This window comes from Rutidosis leptorrhynchoides, unplaced genomic scaffold (assembly GCF_046630445.1).
Source record: "Rutidosis leptorrhynchoides isolate AG116_Rl617_1_P2 unplaced genomic scaffold, CSIRO_AGI_Rlap_v1 contig218, whole genome shotgun sequence".
Classification (NCBI taxonomy): domain Eukaryota; kingdom Viridiplantae; phylum Streptophyta; class Magnoliopsida; order Asterales; family Asteraceae; genus Rutidosis; species Rutidosis leptorrhynchoides.
In genome coordinates this window covers 31,576-49,054 of record NW_027266467.1, presented here as the reverse complement: position 1 = coordinate 49,054, position 17,479 = coordinate 31,576, and the positions used below count along the sequence as shown (strand labels likewise).

General features: G+C 35.7%; 1 protein-coding gene across 1 annotated transcript; it reads left to right on the top strand.

The window, feature by feature from the left end:
- Positions 1–15,764: 15,764 nt before the first annotated feature.
- LOC139882001 (E3 ubiquitin-protein ligase PUB23-like) lies at positions 15,765–17,015 on the top strand. Its single transcript, XM_071866388.1, has one exon. It carries the CDS (start codon positions 15,765–15,767, stop codon positions 17,013–17,015), a length of 1,251 nt encoding a protein of 416 aa, XP_071722489.1.
- The last annotated feature ends 464 nt before the right edge of the window (positions 17,016–17,479 follow it).

Here is a 17,479-nt window from a genome sequence, read left to right as displayed (position 1 = left end):
ATTAAGCTTAGATAAACGTGTAATCGTGTCGACGTGGCGATAGTGGCGATAGTTTTTAATAAAATCATAATTTCGACGCACGTGACTATTTTCGCTAATTACGTCAAATGAAGGATTCGAATTTCTATGCACCTATAGCTTAAGCGACAAGTTAGTTTTTCTTTTAGCGAGGAATTAGATTTCTAATCTACGTTAGACAAAGTTATTCCTATGACGAGAATCGACGCTAGATCGACGACTAGATTCGATTAATTCGTGCGATAGTAATTAACAAATATACGTCTAATGAATATTACTATGCTAAGAAAATTGTGCAAGAAGTAAATGATACAATTATAATATAAAATTCTAATTATAAATAAAGTAGTGTTTACAAGAAATCTCTATAACAATTGATGTATATAACTCTAAGATATAAAAATTAAATCCTATGTACACTTCCTAGTGTTGTATAACAAGTAAACACTACATAGATTAGCCTAATGTTACAAGTTACATCATATTGCAAAGGATTTAAATAAAAATAAAAGTGTCCTAAACTCTAAACAAGTCTACACTACAACTCAGCCAGCCAGCATTATAAACCAGCCCAGGCAGCCTGTCAATCAAGACAAGGCAGGCCACAAAACTGCCAATTTCAGCTGCCACAACCTAGAGAAATGCAGTCTTTGACCCTTTTCCCTGCACAAAACACAACAGCCAGCCATTAACACTGTATAGTTACATCTGTAAGGCAGCAAACTACCTCAATCCATTGAGTCACCACTACTGCTGCTGCATGCCAGCCACATCTATGTGATTTGGCAGCCCCTAAAGCCCCATATATATACATGCAATTCTCCTATTCTACAAAAAGACTGCCAGCAGACCATTTCCACATTCTGACTGATCTAAACAATCACCAATACTCAGCAAGCACAATCCAGAATCACAGTCCAAATTCATTACAAATCATTATTCAACACAAACCATTACATCGCCGAGACAGATTACGAAGCATTAACAAGAAAAATTTCCAGAAAATTCTCAAATTCAAATATGTTTAACTAGAGGCAGTGGGGAGTATTTTTGATAAAAGGGGTATACCGTTTTGTTGGCCGGAAACCGCCGAGTCGAGGCCGAGTTGTAACTGAGTTGAAGTTGAGTTTACCAAGTCTTGACCGAGTTCGTGCACCAGAGGCGAGCCAAGGCGACGACGACTCCATTTACGTTGAGAAACGTCATCAATTCCATCGTGGACCGCGGTTGACCAGCCAAGAGAAGCCTTTGACCGTCGTTGACCGGACGTGCCTGCTCTACTCCTGACCGAGCTGACCACCCAGCAGCAAGCCGAGATCACCACAACCGCAGAATCACCGGGAAATGTCATCAATTTCGTCGTTGACCTTGATTGACCGGGATTTTGAGGTGAGATTTCGTCGCCTTTTTCTCGTCAATTCGGCATGAAAATCATATCAAAACACTCCTAAGACACTCACGAACAACATATATAAGAATCAAGTAAAAATCCCAATTTTTGTTCATAATCAATCGAGACTTTAAATCGAAATTAAACAAAATATAAGAGAAATTGAGAGAAACCGACTTTAGAAACGTGATCTATGCATCGAAAGGAGCAAAACCCGACCAAGGTTTGGCCGGATAGGCCACCGGACTGCGTGAATGGAGACAGAGGCAGAGAACGGCGTGAGTCGGGGAAGAGAAGAAGAGAGGAAGAAGAAGAAAATGATTGGACCGATCGGTCCAGTCCGTTTATATAGCAAAACCATAAAAATCGATTTTATGCTTAGATTACGATTTTGTCCCTTAAAGTTTAATGAATTCACAAAAATATTAACGTCAGATTTCCGGTCATTAAGTTAGTCAATGGTTTTATAGTCATTTTACAGTAATTTAACCGGTTCTGTTGGGTTAATTCGATTTGATTCGGTTTGACTATATTTGATCAATTCGGTTTGATTTTGATTTAACCGAACCTATATGTAAAGTCCATTATACCCTCCTGTTTATAAAGTATTTACAAAAAAATACCAACGCGTCAGTTTTTAAAAGGATTATTTTGGTCATTTCATTCAAAACCGAACCTATTTTATATTTCGAACCAAATAAAATCACTTTTACTGGTCCCAAACCTACCAAATTTTTATAGTAAGCCAAAAATATTATTTTCTACAAAATATCAAAGATTTATGAATTTTTGACGACAGAATAAATTTATAAAAATTCTGAGTTAATTTAGTTGTCAAAAATGATTTTTAAAATAACTAAGGGTCTTTAAAATTCTTTTGAGTCATATTCTAACTTAGAAAAATTATTTTGTAATTTTGGAATATCATTTTCAACCAATAGGAATATTCTATAATTTTATGATATTTATATAGGTAATTTATAATAAGCAATTCAATTAAGGAGATAAGCTTTAGGTAAATTAATAAATAAAAATAATGGAGGAGTAATTGAATTGAAAGATAGGAATGTATGCGACGAAATGACGTGTAGGATTAATTCAAATAATTTTCTTTTAAGCGTTAGTATTTACGAGGTTAATTAATGATATTTCGTTAGGTTATTAATTGCGACGTCAAGTTACGCGAGGAGGAACGACACGCGACGTAAAGAACTGTGAGTGTTACTTTCATTTTCATTACGAAAATATATTGATGCTTTATGAAATGTATATATTACTATGCCATAGTTCTCGATTGCCTGGTGGTTTACGATTTATTTAAAATATATGGCATAGATAAGTATTATAATTTTAAAAACTGGAGAAAACTTTCAAATACCCTTTAAGCAAAGTTTTATTTGCTTCTTAACGACGAGGTTTAAAGCAAATTGTTGCTTTATATATATATGTGAACCCAAAACTTTTATTCGAGGTCGAGGGGGATTCGGTCGACTTTGTGGCGACCAATCCAAAGAGAGTACTTGGTCCTTATGTGACCCCAGGTTATGGTCTGATCAGAGGGTATGACTTCCCTAGTTCACGTAGCGGAAGTTTATATTTGCGCCCATGTTCACGGGTGCCGAGGTTAAGGATACTACGGTGGGTCACCCATAGTAGTTATCCTAGAGTTTTTTTCCACTGAAAAGGGTTCGATAAATGTTTTCGAGGGAAAATGATTTTCTATGAATTTTCCGAGATATAACATTAGTTTCATAGATGTTTTCGAGGAATTATAATTATACGTGATTTATGATGTTTTAGAATACAAATGTGTATTATTAAATGTTTCATTAAGAGTTTTCAATATAAAACCTCACTAAGCGTATAGCTTACAGTTTTCTACAAATAAAATGTTTTCTTCAGGTTAAACAGGTTCAGGTTACGAGGCATGGCTAGGGCCCATTTTTCCGCAAGCGATAGAAGGTACCAACGGGCCCCGCACTAGGCCCACATGAGGGGGGTCGAAATGCGGGTGCCACAAAGTACTTCTCTCTCCAGCATCATTAGAGCCATACACTATCATCCAATTAAAAGGACAAGAATCCAATAACAACTTATAATGAATACCTTGTGCATTCAATTGTACATCCACCAATTGTACTTTTCTAGGATCAAACATAATCTAGATCTTCCCAAGTAGATGACAAGACCCAATATGAATTAGCTCCCAATCTCTGACCTTACAACCTCGTCAAACTTTATCAATATTCCCATTTTGAACTCTCTACTACTAGAAAATCTCGATATGCCCACGGCCTGATAAGCGCGGCCTAATGTCAAAAAACCGTTGCAAAAAGAATAGGCCACGGTTTTTTTGACTTTACGCCACGGTTTTGAACCGTGAAATTTGCTGCCGTGGCAAAAAGTATACGCCACAAATTTTTTCCCTTTTCCGCCACGGTTCTAGGAAACCCTGGCATAAAATGATCCATCAAGTTAACTCCCTACCTCCTTTTATGTCACGGTTTTTCTGGCCGTGGCCTTAGATTGTTACGATTTTTTAGTCATGGCCCAAGATACGTCACGGTTTTGCTGAAATATTTATCACGGTTTTAAAACCGTGGTAGTTTTATATACAGTATATTTGAGCCACATAATTGTTGTCCCTATTCCGAAGGCACCTTCGTTTCACATTTTTCCGTAGATCGATTCTTTCAAATATAAATTCATAAATATTAAATCCAAAACACAATTTAACAGGAATAATAAAAATAAAAATAAAAATAAAATAATTTACATATCATTAATTAATTCCTTAATGTAAATCTTATCACAAAAGGTTAATCACAAAATGTACAATCACATGGAGTACAAGCTAATAAACCTTATCATGTACAAAAGATTAATCCATGCATTCTCAGCTCATAAATTAAGATCAATTGCCAACCCTCGTCCCTGCAAAAACAAACAATTAGATTTGTGATTTCCAAGTAGAAGCTAGCTAATAAGCTTATCACAAAATAGAAATCCAGTATCATGCCTTATGCAAATCATGTAAAACAATTAATCCAGCAAGTTGTGTCTTCAATCTGACTAGATAACAATTCGACAATAATACTTATACAAGCTATATGCTATATGATTTCGGACTGTATATAGAGTAATCAAATTTCTAATACTCACCCAATTGAAATTGGATCTTCTTCTCCCTTGATCATCTTAAATGTTGGCTGCAGCTTGAGAATTACTCGTTCCAGCTCCATTCCCTTCCTTCTTCATTAGATGCCAAACAACATAGGTCTTCTACAGAGTACATATATATAGTTATATATATATATATTTATTAAGCAGAATTCAGAATATAATTAATATATATAGCCATGCATCACCATACATACAAGGTTCGGGCAGCCAAACTCTGCTATGTACTCGTGGACGATTCATGGGGATTGAGTCTCCGATTTGGGTTTGTATTTGGATTTGGATACACCTTTGGTACTCTTGGAAGAAATTCTAGGTGAATGGTAAGACAATATCTTCCTTACACCTGTAAAACCTTCTCGAGTTGTGAAATTTTTATACTTACTAATGACTTTCCAATAACCTCCAGGGGTAGTCCTTTTAAAACTGTCACGACGTTTTACATCTTTTTGCAGCTCACAAAAGAAGAACTAGTGGTTCTTTAATGATGTTTCAACTGAAAGACCTGAATATATATACATATTTAAGAAACAAATGATGAATTAATGCAAAACTAATCCAAAAATGATCACCAAATACATATATGGAACAAAATTATTAAGTCACTAACCAGGTAAATCCTACGGTTCAAGCTTGTTACAATCTTCAATGGTGACGATTATTTGGTCGAGCTCATTCGAATGGTCCCCGATGACTCTGTTTCTTAGGTAGTGATCTATCAACTCGTCAACGGTTGGATAAAATCTTAGGCCAAGTTTGCGCTCTATATTAATCAACGATAAGAGTATCGAGGTCTAAGAGAGAGAGACGGAAAATAATAAGAGCCAGCCTAACACAAAGAGAAGAGCATACTAAATGTTTAGTACATATGTAGTAGAAAAATGTGGCACCCGCATTTCGACCCCTCATGTGGGCCTAGTGTGGGACCCGTTGGTACCTTCTATCGTCTGCGGAATCTAGGCCCTAGCCATGCCTCATAACCTGAACCTGGAGAAAACATTTTATTTGTAGAAAATTGTAAGCTATAATGCTTAGTGAGGTTTTATATTGACAATATTTTATGAAACATTTTCAATGATAAACATTTGAATTCTTAAACATCTTAAATTACTTTGTCTTTAGAACTCGTCATAAAACATCTTTAGGAATCTTTGAACCCCCGTCAGTGAAAAAAACATTAGGATAACTACTATGGGGTACCCACTGTAGTATCCTAAACCTCGGCACACCTGTAAACATGGGCGCAAATAAAAACTCCAGCTAGATAAACTAGGGAGCCGTACCCTCTGATCAGACCGTAAACATGGGGTCACGTAAGGACCAAGTACTCTCTTTGGATTGGTCGCCACAAAGTCGACCGAATCCCCTCAAATAAAACATTTATATTGGATTCACATTTTATATATATTATGTATAATAAAGCAAAACTTGCTTTTAAATTCGTCATTTAAGAAGCAAATAAAACTTTGCTTTTAGGGTCTTTGAAAGTTCTCTTCAGTTATCAAAAGTATAATACTTATCTATGCCATACATTTAAATAAAACTTAAGCAGCAAGATAATCGAAAACTATGGCAAAGTAATATATATATTTCATAAAGCATCAACATATTCTTCGTAATTAAAAAGAAAGTAACACTCACCTTATACAGCTCCTCGATTTGTTCCGTCCATTAACGTTGCAACTTATCGACCTATCGACCTATCGATTATTAATATCATACGTACTTACGCCTATCGGAAATAAATTACACGAATTAAATCCTACGCGTCATACTCGTCGCAGTAACTTTAATTTAAATTTAAAACATTTATCCAATTTATTCTATATTAATATTTATCTTAAAGTCATTCCTTTAATTCATTTAATTAAATAATTATATAGTAAAAAAAATATTTAAAAATTCACATAGTACTCCAAATGGTTTAAATAACATTCTGTCATTTTTACATAATTTTATAAATTGAGACATTACTTAAAATAATTTTGAAAATCATTTAATTATATTTAAATCATTTCTTATAACCTTAATTAACTCAGAGATCAAAATAACCTAGATATGTTCTCCAAAAATTCTGACTCTTTGATATTATGTTCAAAATAATATATTCATCTTACTGTAAAAATTTGGTAGGTTCGGGACCAGTAGAAATGATTTTATTTGGTTCGGAATATAAAATAGGTTCGGGTTTTGTAAAATAACCATAATAACCTTTGACTTAAAACTGACGCGTTGGTAATTTTGTAATTTTGTAAAACAAGGAAGGGTATAAACGTCCTTTAGTACAGGTGCGGATAATTAGAATCAAACCGATCTGATCAGATTGAAATAAACCAAATTGAACCGAAATAAACCGAAAGAATCGATTTTAATTATGTGAAAAGACAATTTAACCTTTGACTATTTCTTTGACCGGGTAAAACACGTTGGTAGTTTTGTAAATATTTTAAAAATGGAAGGGTAAAAGTGTCATTACTATATTAGACCGATTTCTCTCCTCTGTTATAAATAGGATTGAACCAAACCGGTTCAGTCATTTTTCTTTCTTCTTCTCCGTCGAGAACGACGACTTTCTCTCTATCGTCATCTCTCTGCTCGACGTCGTCTTTGCCGATTCCGGCGACGTCAGAGCCCGACCCACATACCAATCCACTCGTCTCGATACAAGGATCACGAATACAAGGTTAGTTTCTTCTAATTTTTCTCCGTCCGTCTCTAATTTCGAAAATTAGGTTTCGGGTTCAAATCTTTAAAAATGACGAATTGAAGTCTAATCTCTTAATATGTTAGACTACTGTTAATGGGAATTGTTTCTATGCTGAAATTGAATCGAATTATGTGTAGGAAAGCTTTGAATTTTGTACCTCAATTCCGGCCACCACGATTCACGGCGGCTCTTTCTTGGTTGAGGTCGTCGGGGTCCCTGGAAGCTTTCTGAGCACGAACCAGGTCAAGACTCGGTTGACTCAGTCACGGCCGTCACTCAACTCGGTCGTGACTTGGTGACTTTCGTTCGTCCGATCAACGTACTCCTTTTACGAAAAAGGTTTCTCTCTATCTCTAGTTTAACATATGTCAATTTGGTGAAATTCTGGAATTGTCGGAATTTGGCAGCAGGTTTAATTAGACGGTTGTAATATTTTTGACAGTTAATCTTCCGTAGGCTTGTTACGGAATAACTTGGACTGTGTTTTGGCTGTAATCGGATTGCATACTTACTGTATTGAATTGGTTTGATTGAATGAAAATTTGTTTTGCTGTGCTTGCTGTGTTGTTTGTCTGTGTAAGAAAAATGGCGAGACGGAGGAAGTATATATGCTTATATAGTGCAGATTAATTAGTGGATAGGAAAAGAAAAGAAAAAAATAAAGAAAGAAAAGAAAGTCTCGGTGGTGGGAGACAAAATTATACTTGTGGGTCCCACCACATTAATTAGAATTTTTAATATAAGTCAATGGTGGGTCCTTTAATAATTAATCCTCCGTTCTGCAATTCGATCTCCAGTCGCGATATTGTAGCATTAGGTCGAAACATTACTCGACAATTTACTCACATTACAACGCTAATCGATTTTTCGAAAAATATCAAATTCATTTTCTAGGCGAAGAAAATCAAATCGATTCAATGAAAATAGTCGCGCGTCGATATCACTCGATTAAATTTTATTACTAAAATATTAGCATGTTGCTGTCGATACACGATTATCTAAGTTCGAATTTTCAGGTCGTTACAGAAAATTACCATAACAATTAAAATGCATAAATCATTGCTAGCTTTAAAGGAAAAAATAGTCATTCTTTCATAGAAACATTTGTTACCAACAATTAAAAGTCGACGCTTTTCATCAAATCGCAAATTATAATCTTTTCTATAGGTTTTAACACATCAAGGCACTATGAGATTTCAACTTCACTGTGCTAAACCAACTACATATAAATTTGACATTGCCAACGAATCTAAATTCACTACGCAGTTCAAGTTGTGAATGATCCAAACATCGCTACTCCAAATAAAGAAAGGAAATTATATGTTATATATATGCAAAGCTTTAAAGATCGATTACAACTTAAGATAATTACATTCAAAATCAACAAAGTATCCAATTCTTATCATCAAGCCAACGATAAGCTACGGAAAATCCGAAATTAGTTCTAAGACGAACCCAAAAAACCCTAAAGTTATGGAGTCCTTTCAATATTAAAGCAACCAATGGTTACATTTGTATAGCTTCAATTGCGATTGTCAACTTCCGAACCCTAATGTTGAGCTTGGCGATCGATTGTCGAGCGTCGATCGGCGAGAAATTCTTCGGGGAGAGAGGGTTTGTCCAATTTGTGAGAGAAGTGAATTGTTTTTTGAATAAAAAGAGAAGTTTAAATTAATATTGAAGAGTAAATGTTGATTGGCGAAATTTTAACTTAGCGAAATTTTTTGAAAATATCTGCCACGTTTTTTTGTTCAAACGCCACGGTTTTTTAAAATATACGCCACGGTTTTATGCAGTTTCTCCAGGGTTTTTAATCCGTGGCCATATGCTGCACAACAAAAATTGATCCAGTTTCTATCTCAAAGTCAACTTACATTAGATTATCCTCCACATGCATAGACAATTCGATTTCAATTCCAATATTAAAATATCATAAAGGAACACAAATCCAGAACAGAAATCCGAAATTCAGAAGACAATGTCAAATCCTTTCATTATATTAAAAGATAATTGAGATCTTCTTTCAATATACAATATTATTGATGGTTACATAAGATAAAAAAAAATTATTTGGGATAACAGGAAAAGAGTTGATGATTATTGATGGTTACAAAAACTACATGTAGTTCACCATTATATTTCTTCATCGTTTCTTCAACAATTTTGGGATCTTCCTTCATTATATTTTTTCATCATTAAGATTCTTCGACAATTTCCGAAAGAACCCTATTCATTAGAAACTTATGATATATCTTCATCAGACCAAGCTCGTTTCTTTGGCGGAGAACCAAAGTTAGTCTTCATTCTCTCATAATCTGGGTTGCTTCCTTCAGACTCTGTGACCTATGTTTCTTCCTACTCATTCCTTCCATTCATCCTTTTATTTTAAAGGCTACTGGAAAATCACATGTGGGGATGAAGGTGTGAACTTACATCTGATTCCAGCTGATCTAAGACCTCATGTTCACCCCATTTATCCTTTTGTTGGAAGACGGAATAGTTGAGCTCATCGGTCCTTAACAAGAAAGGGATCAACGAGTATAATAGACCCCTTCTAGTTGTGGAGAACCTGAACGCTGGCGTACAAGAAGACCTACAAACGGCATGGGCCAGTTACATTCAAGTGAAGTATTGGCGTATATTTGGCCAGTGGCAACGAAGAAACTAATGACGTAGGATGCAAACTTTCTCGATTAGACCAATTATGGAAGGAAGATATTGGGATGAGTGGTAAAGAACACAGGGATCAGAATGGAGTATTGACATACATTTGGAAATGTCACACAATTTACTGACTCGAAATGAGAAGTACCATAAACTGGGATGATGTCCCCAAATGTACGCCAATACTTCACTCGACCTCTGCATCCTTTACCACCCATCGCCATACCTTCTCTTAGCGTAATTGACCTATTCAGTCTGATATTCCCATGTCACCATTGTTTTCGCATGGCTGCGATGATAAAAAAATGACAGAAAATAAGTGCAAAGATACGTGATCATTGGACATAAAACCCAATTAAAATATTATAATGAAAAATAAGAAAACATTATTAATTGCTTACCAAATATGGTACAATACAATTAGCTTCAACTGTAAATACAATACCAAAATTAGCTGGATGGCTAGCCTTGAACAATCTAACAGTTTTAATGACTGATATTGACCTTAGCAAATAGCGAGTGCATGGCTGCGATGATAGAAAAATGTGAAGGTCAGTACCAAGAAATGTGAATCAGAGATGGAACCCAATTAAAACATTATAATGAAACATAAATAACCTCAAGGGCTTGAAAAATAAAAATAAAATTCGAAATTCAGAATACTGGTACTTACTTAAAGTCACACAGAGTCAGATATCCACCATCTTTGCACTTAAAGCACCAATCCGTCATCCCTGAACTCAGTGACTATTTAGGGTAATAGGCAAGGAGTAGCTACCTCTCTTGGAAAAGTGGATACATGGCTCATGTACCTTTTCCCAATGACTCTTCACTCGGTGGCTATTTGGGGTAACTAAGAATGCGTTGATGACTATTGATCCAACCTTTGGATCAATTTTTTGATCAACTCTATGTCCATCTATTTTCCTACTTTACCCTACCCTAATGCCTTTGCACTCAAATGGAATGGAGGTAGCGACTGCTGCCTCCATTAAAAAAAGAAAGCTAATTTTCTTGATGGACATACTCGAAGACGGCCTACCGACCTACTCTCATAACCTTAGCGAGGAAGACCTTGTACGGATCTAAAGTCATTCCAATTCATAGTAGTTGAAATCTATCCTTTATTGCTATTTTTTCGTCCTTACAAAATAATCCCTTCTCCTGGCCTGATATATTGCTGGAAAGATTGTCCTCCATGCCAACCTTCAGCTCACATTGGTAAACCCTCGACTTGGAAAGAAGTCAGACTTGAAAGACCTGATCAACAGCAAGTCCTAATCGTTGGAGCACCTGAAAAAGAGAAACGAATAAAAATATTAAACAAATATTTAGGGTATATATACATAACAGATCATATAATTACTCATGCAAAAGATGTTAAGAACATACCAATGATGCTTGTTCTGTAACATGTCTTTGGGTCACATCAACACCGAAGAAGAGATCCTTCATAGCCTCTACCAAGAACCGCGACGGATTACCGTCTAGATCTCTCTTAATAGAGTTCAGGTCAAAATCATTCCAGATGACCCATTCGCCAGGAAGTCCCCTAAAATTTATAATACCCGTTTCAAATATTATAACACGAACAGTCAGATTGTCACTCTCTACAACCAAAGAATCGAACCGAATGCTGAAACCCGCCTTCAGCCCATGTCCGTTGATGAATTCTGAGAATTCTCTAGTTGATAATATGGTACTCATCCCTTCAGTGTTTTGAAGACGACATAAATGGATAGGATTGGGTCCTCGACCTGGCAAACTGAGGAGAATACACATTGCAGCTTCACTGCATGGAATTTCAGTTAGCCAAGCCCTTGGCAATAACTGAAATGCAATGTGACAATATAAAACATAAGTAAAAGATTCTATATAAATTATATAAGTGTAACAACTGAAATGGTGATGAAATTATATTCATCTTATCACTGCTTCTTTGTTGCGACAGATATTTTCTTGGTAATGTGAAATGGTCATCTCAAAGTGGTGCACCATTTTGTGGCCTGAAAATAGAGTAAACCAACAGATCAGAAATATATAGCAACTACAACTACCAATTACCAACATATATATATGATTCATGAATAACAGACCATAAGCACACGAATTAACACACTATCGATGGCAAAATAGAGCTGATTGAGAGTAAATGCAGAGGAATTTTACTAACAACGATTAATAATAGGTAAGTTCTTAGATCCAAATCAAACAACATGAGAGTAAATCAAATTATCAAAATACTTCCCAAAATGTCAATTATTACACTAACCAGAAAGAGATATTTTTCCATTCCTTAAATAGAAACTACATGCAAAGTTCTATTTACTCATCCAAATCATGCAAAAGAATAAGCTGTCATCAAATCATTCATCCACAACACTTATAATAGAAAAAACATGAAATTAACAGACAAGTTTAGAGCCAAATCGTACATTTGAACGAAAAGCAAAGCTTCGTGGAAGAAAACAGTCGCTTCTTGTAAGTGAATTTTGTAAGAGAAAGAGAGAATTTGAGAGGATTAGGATTTTGGAAGTGAGAAGAGAGAGTTGTGGTCGAGATGATTTAATTGTGGATTTCGCGTGTTTTCAAGACGATAAGGGGAATTTAAAAAGTTAATTAATTATGTTCATCCCTATTGCCACGATTTTCGAACCGTGGAGACAAAAAACACTCAGCACGTCTGCCAAACCGTGGTGTATTGTACTTTTACACCACATATTTTTATCATTGTCAAAAAAACGTGGAGAAATGTATCTTACGCCATGATTTTCCAGTCGTGGAAGAAAATTGTTACCACGTTTATAAAATTGTGGCCATAGGTAACTTTACGCCACGCTTTTTTGGCCGTGAATACCCTTAGCGTGGCGGAATCCCAATTTTCTACTAGTGCTCGTTTCAATCACACCACATGAAACTAACCTTTTATCCACAATCAGAAACCTTACCTCTGATTGCTTCAATGAGGAATTAAACCCCCTTATATTTCAACTTTCTAACATCATCCCTTTTCAGGGACATGACTACCCGTTCTAGCCTGCTTATCCAATACAATAGTCGGATTACATGCCTCTTTTTGAACAACAAACTAAGAAGAATCGGTACCATACTATTTGAAAAGACATAACCAACTTAGTTTTACTCTTAGGAGCCCAAATTTTCCTCTTAGTTACTAGGGTCCATGTATTAGCCTCATCCAAAGCAAGAAACTCTTCTGCCTCAACAATCAAAGTCTACACCAATTTGAGTAGTCCTATGTTATGTTTCTTCTTCTATAGCCAGCCCTAGAGCAGCAGAACTATCAACATTAGGGACAACCACTTCTTTCTTACGCCAAACATGAGCCACTTTAACTCAACACTCTTAGTCAAATGCCCCGACTTCTTACACTTCTCACAAATGGATGGGATCCACTCATATTTTACGGACTAAAAGAATAGACCATCCATATCATCTGCTATCCTTACACTGTCAGGAAAAGGGCCAGCCACATCTATCAAAACTTGAATTCTTGCAAATCCAAATCGTGATTGATTAGTGGTAACTTGATAAGCAATAAGGGGAGTGCCCAAAACACTACCAATAAGACTCAAAAAATCTTCACGCTAAAACACTAATGGAAGTAAAGGTGGTTTAACACAGATAGGTACCTTCTCCATTTATTCAATAGAGAAATCCATGGTTGCTTTCCATTCTTTCAATAATAGTGGTCGAGTATTGAACGAGAGTGATCCTCCAGTGAGAGCATGAACCTTCGCCTCCTCCAAATTTAAATTCAGTAAAAACAAATTCTCTTTTATTAGATAGATTCTCACTAACCCAAACGTTCACCAATGATTCATAATGAAGACCTTGAACTTGGAGAAATGAGGAGTGTCGCCATAAACAAAACCAATTAACATGTTCTGCCATTTTTCGACCTCTAAAACCACTTCCTCAGCCTTAAACTGAACAAATTTCTCACCATTCTCTACAACCGGGGGAATGAACCGCAAAGCATTCGTCACCGATCTAGCTCTGTTATCCCCAAATAAACTAACCCAAGGCCGAACAACCGATTCATCATTCAACTTCCCATTCTCACTACACGGTAAACTACGATCTACTCCAACAACACCAGACCCAGAACTCACCTCATCATGAACACAAATACGAGGAGAACACAATGAATAAGCCTCCTCCGATCAGAAACGACAGATCGCAGCAAGAGCTACAGTATGCCGGAGAGAGACCTAAAATCGTTGTGTTTTGTTATCTATAGGCTGAATTTTTTTAGAAGTTTGTTTTTCAAATTTACTTTATTTTATTGCCGTAACTTTAGCAAACTTTTTGGAAACATAGCATAAAATTTTATTTACTAAACCTAATTTGTAATTTCGCTTCCTAACACAAAGCTCTCATTTAGGGATGAAATCAGATAGGAGGAAATGTAGTAACCACTGGCTATCCAACTCAATGACCCGCTACGGATATCCATTTAATCCTACCTGCCACGGTTTGGGGTGTAAAATTTCAACCAATCATGAGTTCGGGTTATAAACGGGTAGTGTCTAAGACCCGACAAGTATCCGAATATTCGGGTACTCGTTTAAAATTAAAAGAAGAAAAGTTTATGTACATAGTAATTTGCATAAAATATTTAATTATAGTGACAAAAAATATTACACATACTCAAAACAAGCATATAATAAAATTTATATCATTAAAAAATGAATTATAAGCTCCTTTTCTTTAAAAAAAGTAAAATAAATTTTTTTATAAACACATATCGTCACGGGTCAGTATTGTGTATTGAAATAATCTACCGTTGGATAGCCAAATCAAACAAGAACCCATATTAGCAGGGTATCCAAAAATAATTGGGTGTTCGATCCAGTTTTATCCCTTCTCTCGTTTGTTATATCTAATATTCTACAGTTGTAGGAAACGATAGAATCGTGTTGGACTAAATCGTACACACGTAAATACACGTATCGTACAAATAATAAATAAATGCTATAATTAATTATCTTATTATATTTTATATTTAAAAATGTTATATCATATATGAGTTATTAATAAAAATTTAGAAGCTTTAACTTGTCTAAGCCCATGCCATTGGTTGGAAAATGACGGGCTCCAAAGTCCGATTCGAGCAAGGTTGGCCTACTAAGATATCGGCCCATGAAAAATAACAAGATAACCAAAAGGAGTTGTGAACAGAAAGAAGGATCGATCACGCAGTCACCATAGAGATGTCCCGATAAACAAATTTGGCGACACTGAATGAAATCCATCTGCGTAGAACGGTCAATTCTAACAGTGGTTAAAAACAGAGCAACCATTAATAAATGAAACAAAGAATCAATCCAATAGATTTTGTCATTCAACAAAAGAAAAGAATAATTGAATTTAATATAAGATCATAATTACTTTGACCATAGTACTGTAATTCGATTGGGTATGATTAATATTGTTATCTCGATTCTTCATAATGATCCAAAATTTGGCCTTGTCTAATTTACTTTGAATCCAAATCTCCAATATACTTTAGGGAAAAAAAAAAGGATTAGATGAAGAAAATGACAGATAATGTTCTGACTTTTGAATTGTTTGCTGGTCAAAGTTCGAAACGTTACATTGACCTTCTCTCTTTTTGTTTTTTATTCAGAGTACAGATCACGAAATTTCATCACGAGACTAATATATATTTCTGCGTGTCACCATTAAGAAAGCCTAAAATCAATAAAATCCTAATTATTTTGTGTCTTCCTAAATAAGTACTGTATATGTTTTGAAGATTCAGATCAATGGCTACAGCAATAAATGAGGAGGAGAAACAAAAGCATGCCCCCGGATTTCAGATGTCCAATATCCATGGAGGTGATGATGGATCCAGTCACCATCTCCACCGGCATAACCTATGAACGCCGCCACATTCAACGGTGGTTCTTCCATTACATGAAGAAAACATGCCCTGCAACTATGCAGCCTCTCATCAACTTTGACTTGACCCCAAACGAAACCCTAAAGAGGCTCATCCTTGCCTGGAAAAATCAAACCAACTCCCTTTCTTTGAATACATCACGTCGTGAAGAAATGGCGCCACTCCTAAAAAACGTCGAATCCTCCCCTTTTAAGGTCAATTACTTGAAGAAATTACGATCTATTATGGATGTTGATAATGATGAGACGAAAGTTGATTTCATTCGATCCGCCGGTGTTCAAATTTCTGTTCAAATTGTTGTTCAGATTCTTCTTCCAGATGATGGTATCGATTTTACGAACTTTGCTGCGTGTGAGGAAGCTCTAGGCCTACTTCACAAGCTTCCATTACAGGAAGATGGCATCTTATTCCAATTATTATTGAAACCCGAGTCCATGAAAGCTATGGCGATCATTCTTCAAAGAGGGAGCTTGGATGCTAGACTTTATGTCGTTACTATCTTTCGCCAAATGTCAAGTATTTCTAGTATGAATTGGGAGCCAATATTGACAGAAGATCAATTTTCAGGCGGTATTTTCAAGGCGTTAATTGAGCTGATTTCAGATGACGTATCCAGCAAGGCATCTTACCGTGCATTGAAAGTTATTATAAGTATATTGAGTTCCTCAAGACTTATTCATTCCAAGGTGGTCGAGGCAGGTCTAATCAATGTTCTCGTGGATCTTTTATCTGATTCTGAACTGTCAATTAGTGATTCTAAATGCGAGAAAATGTTGCATTTGATTAAACTGTTATGCAAATGCGACGAGGGAAGAAAGGCGTTGACGGAACATGGACTGGGGATAGCCGCCTTGTCGAATAGGCTGATGAAGGGTTTGTATTCGGAAACAAAAAACGGAGTGAAGATATTTTGGTTGATTGCATCTAGTGATCCGAATAATGGGGTTTTAGAGGAAATGCTAATGTATGGAGCAGTCAAGAAGCTCCTGACATTGTTACATTTGGACGCATATGGAAGCTCTTCGACTAAAGATAAAGTTATCAAGATTTTAAAGTTGCATTATAAGTTTTGGGAGGTCTACCCTTGTTTTCCACTTGAATTCAAACAATCTTATCGTATTCTTTATTAGGATTTCGATAATGGGACGGTAAGGTAGAATTTGATTATATTCAACTTTACTTAGAGTTTAGACTTAAGTTTGTTTATTTCTTTGTTTATACTTGTCAAGTTATCATGAATGCTCTTTGGATTGAAAAGTTCTATTTTTTTTAACGTAGTCCAAAAATGACAGTCATTCGAATTCCTGCCATTCTAAAAATTGCGATAATGAAGAATCGACCTCTCAACCTCCTTGATGAAAACCCACATGAATAATCACTTGTCAATGTGCTTTGGTTGAAAAGTTCCGATTTCTAAAGTCAAATCAACAACTGTTCTCATCTTACAAAGTCTAACAAGTTTTCCTAAATTTGGTTCACCAATGTTTATATTGCATGTGACTTAATACTCAATAAACTAATACTGCTGACATGGATGTATAATAAAATACCGAGCTAAAACTTTGTTAAACTGCGTCGGAATGGTTCAAATTAG

Excerpts from the sequence above, each read along its gene's own strand:
- LOC139882001 (XM_071866388.1), top strand. The coding sequence starts at position 15,765 with ATGAGGAGGAGAAACAAAAGCATGCCCCCGGATTTCAGATGTCCAATA.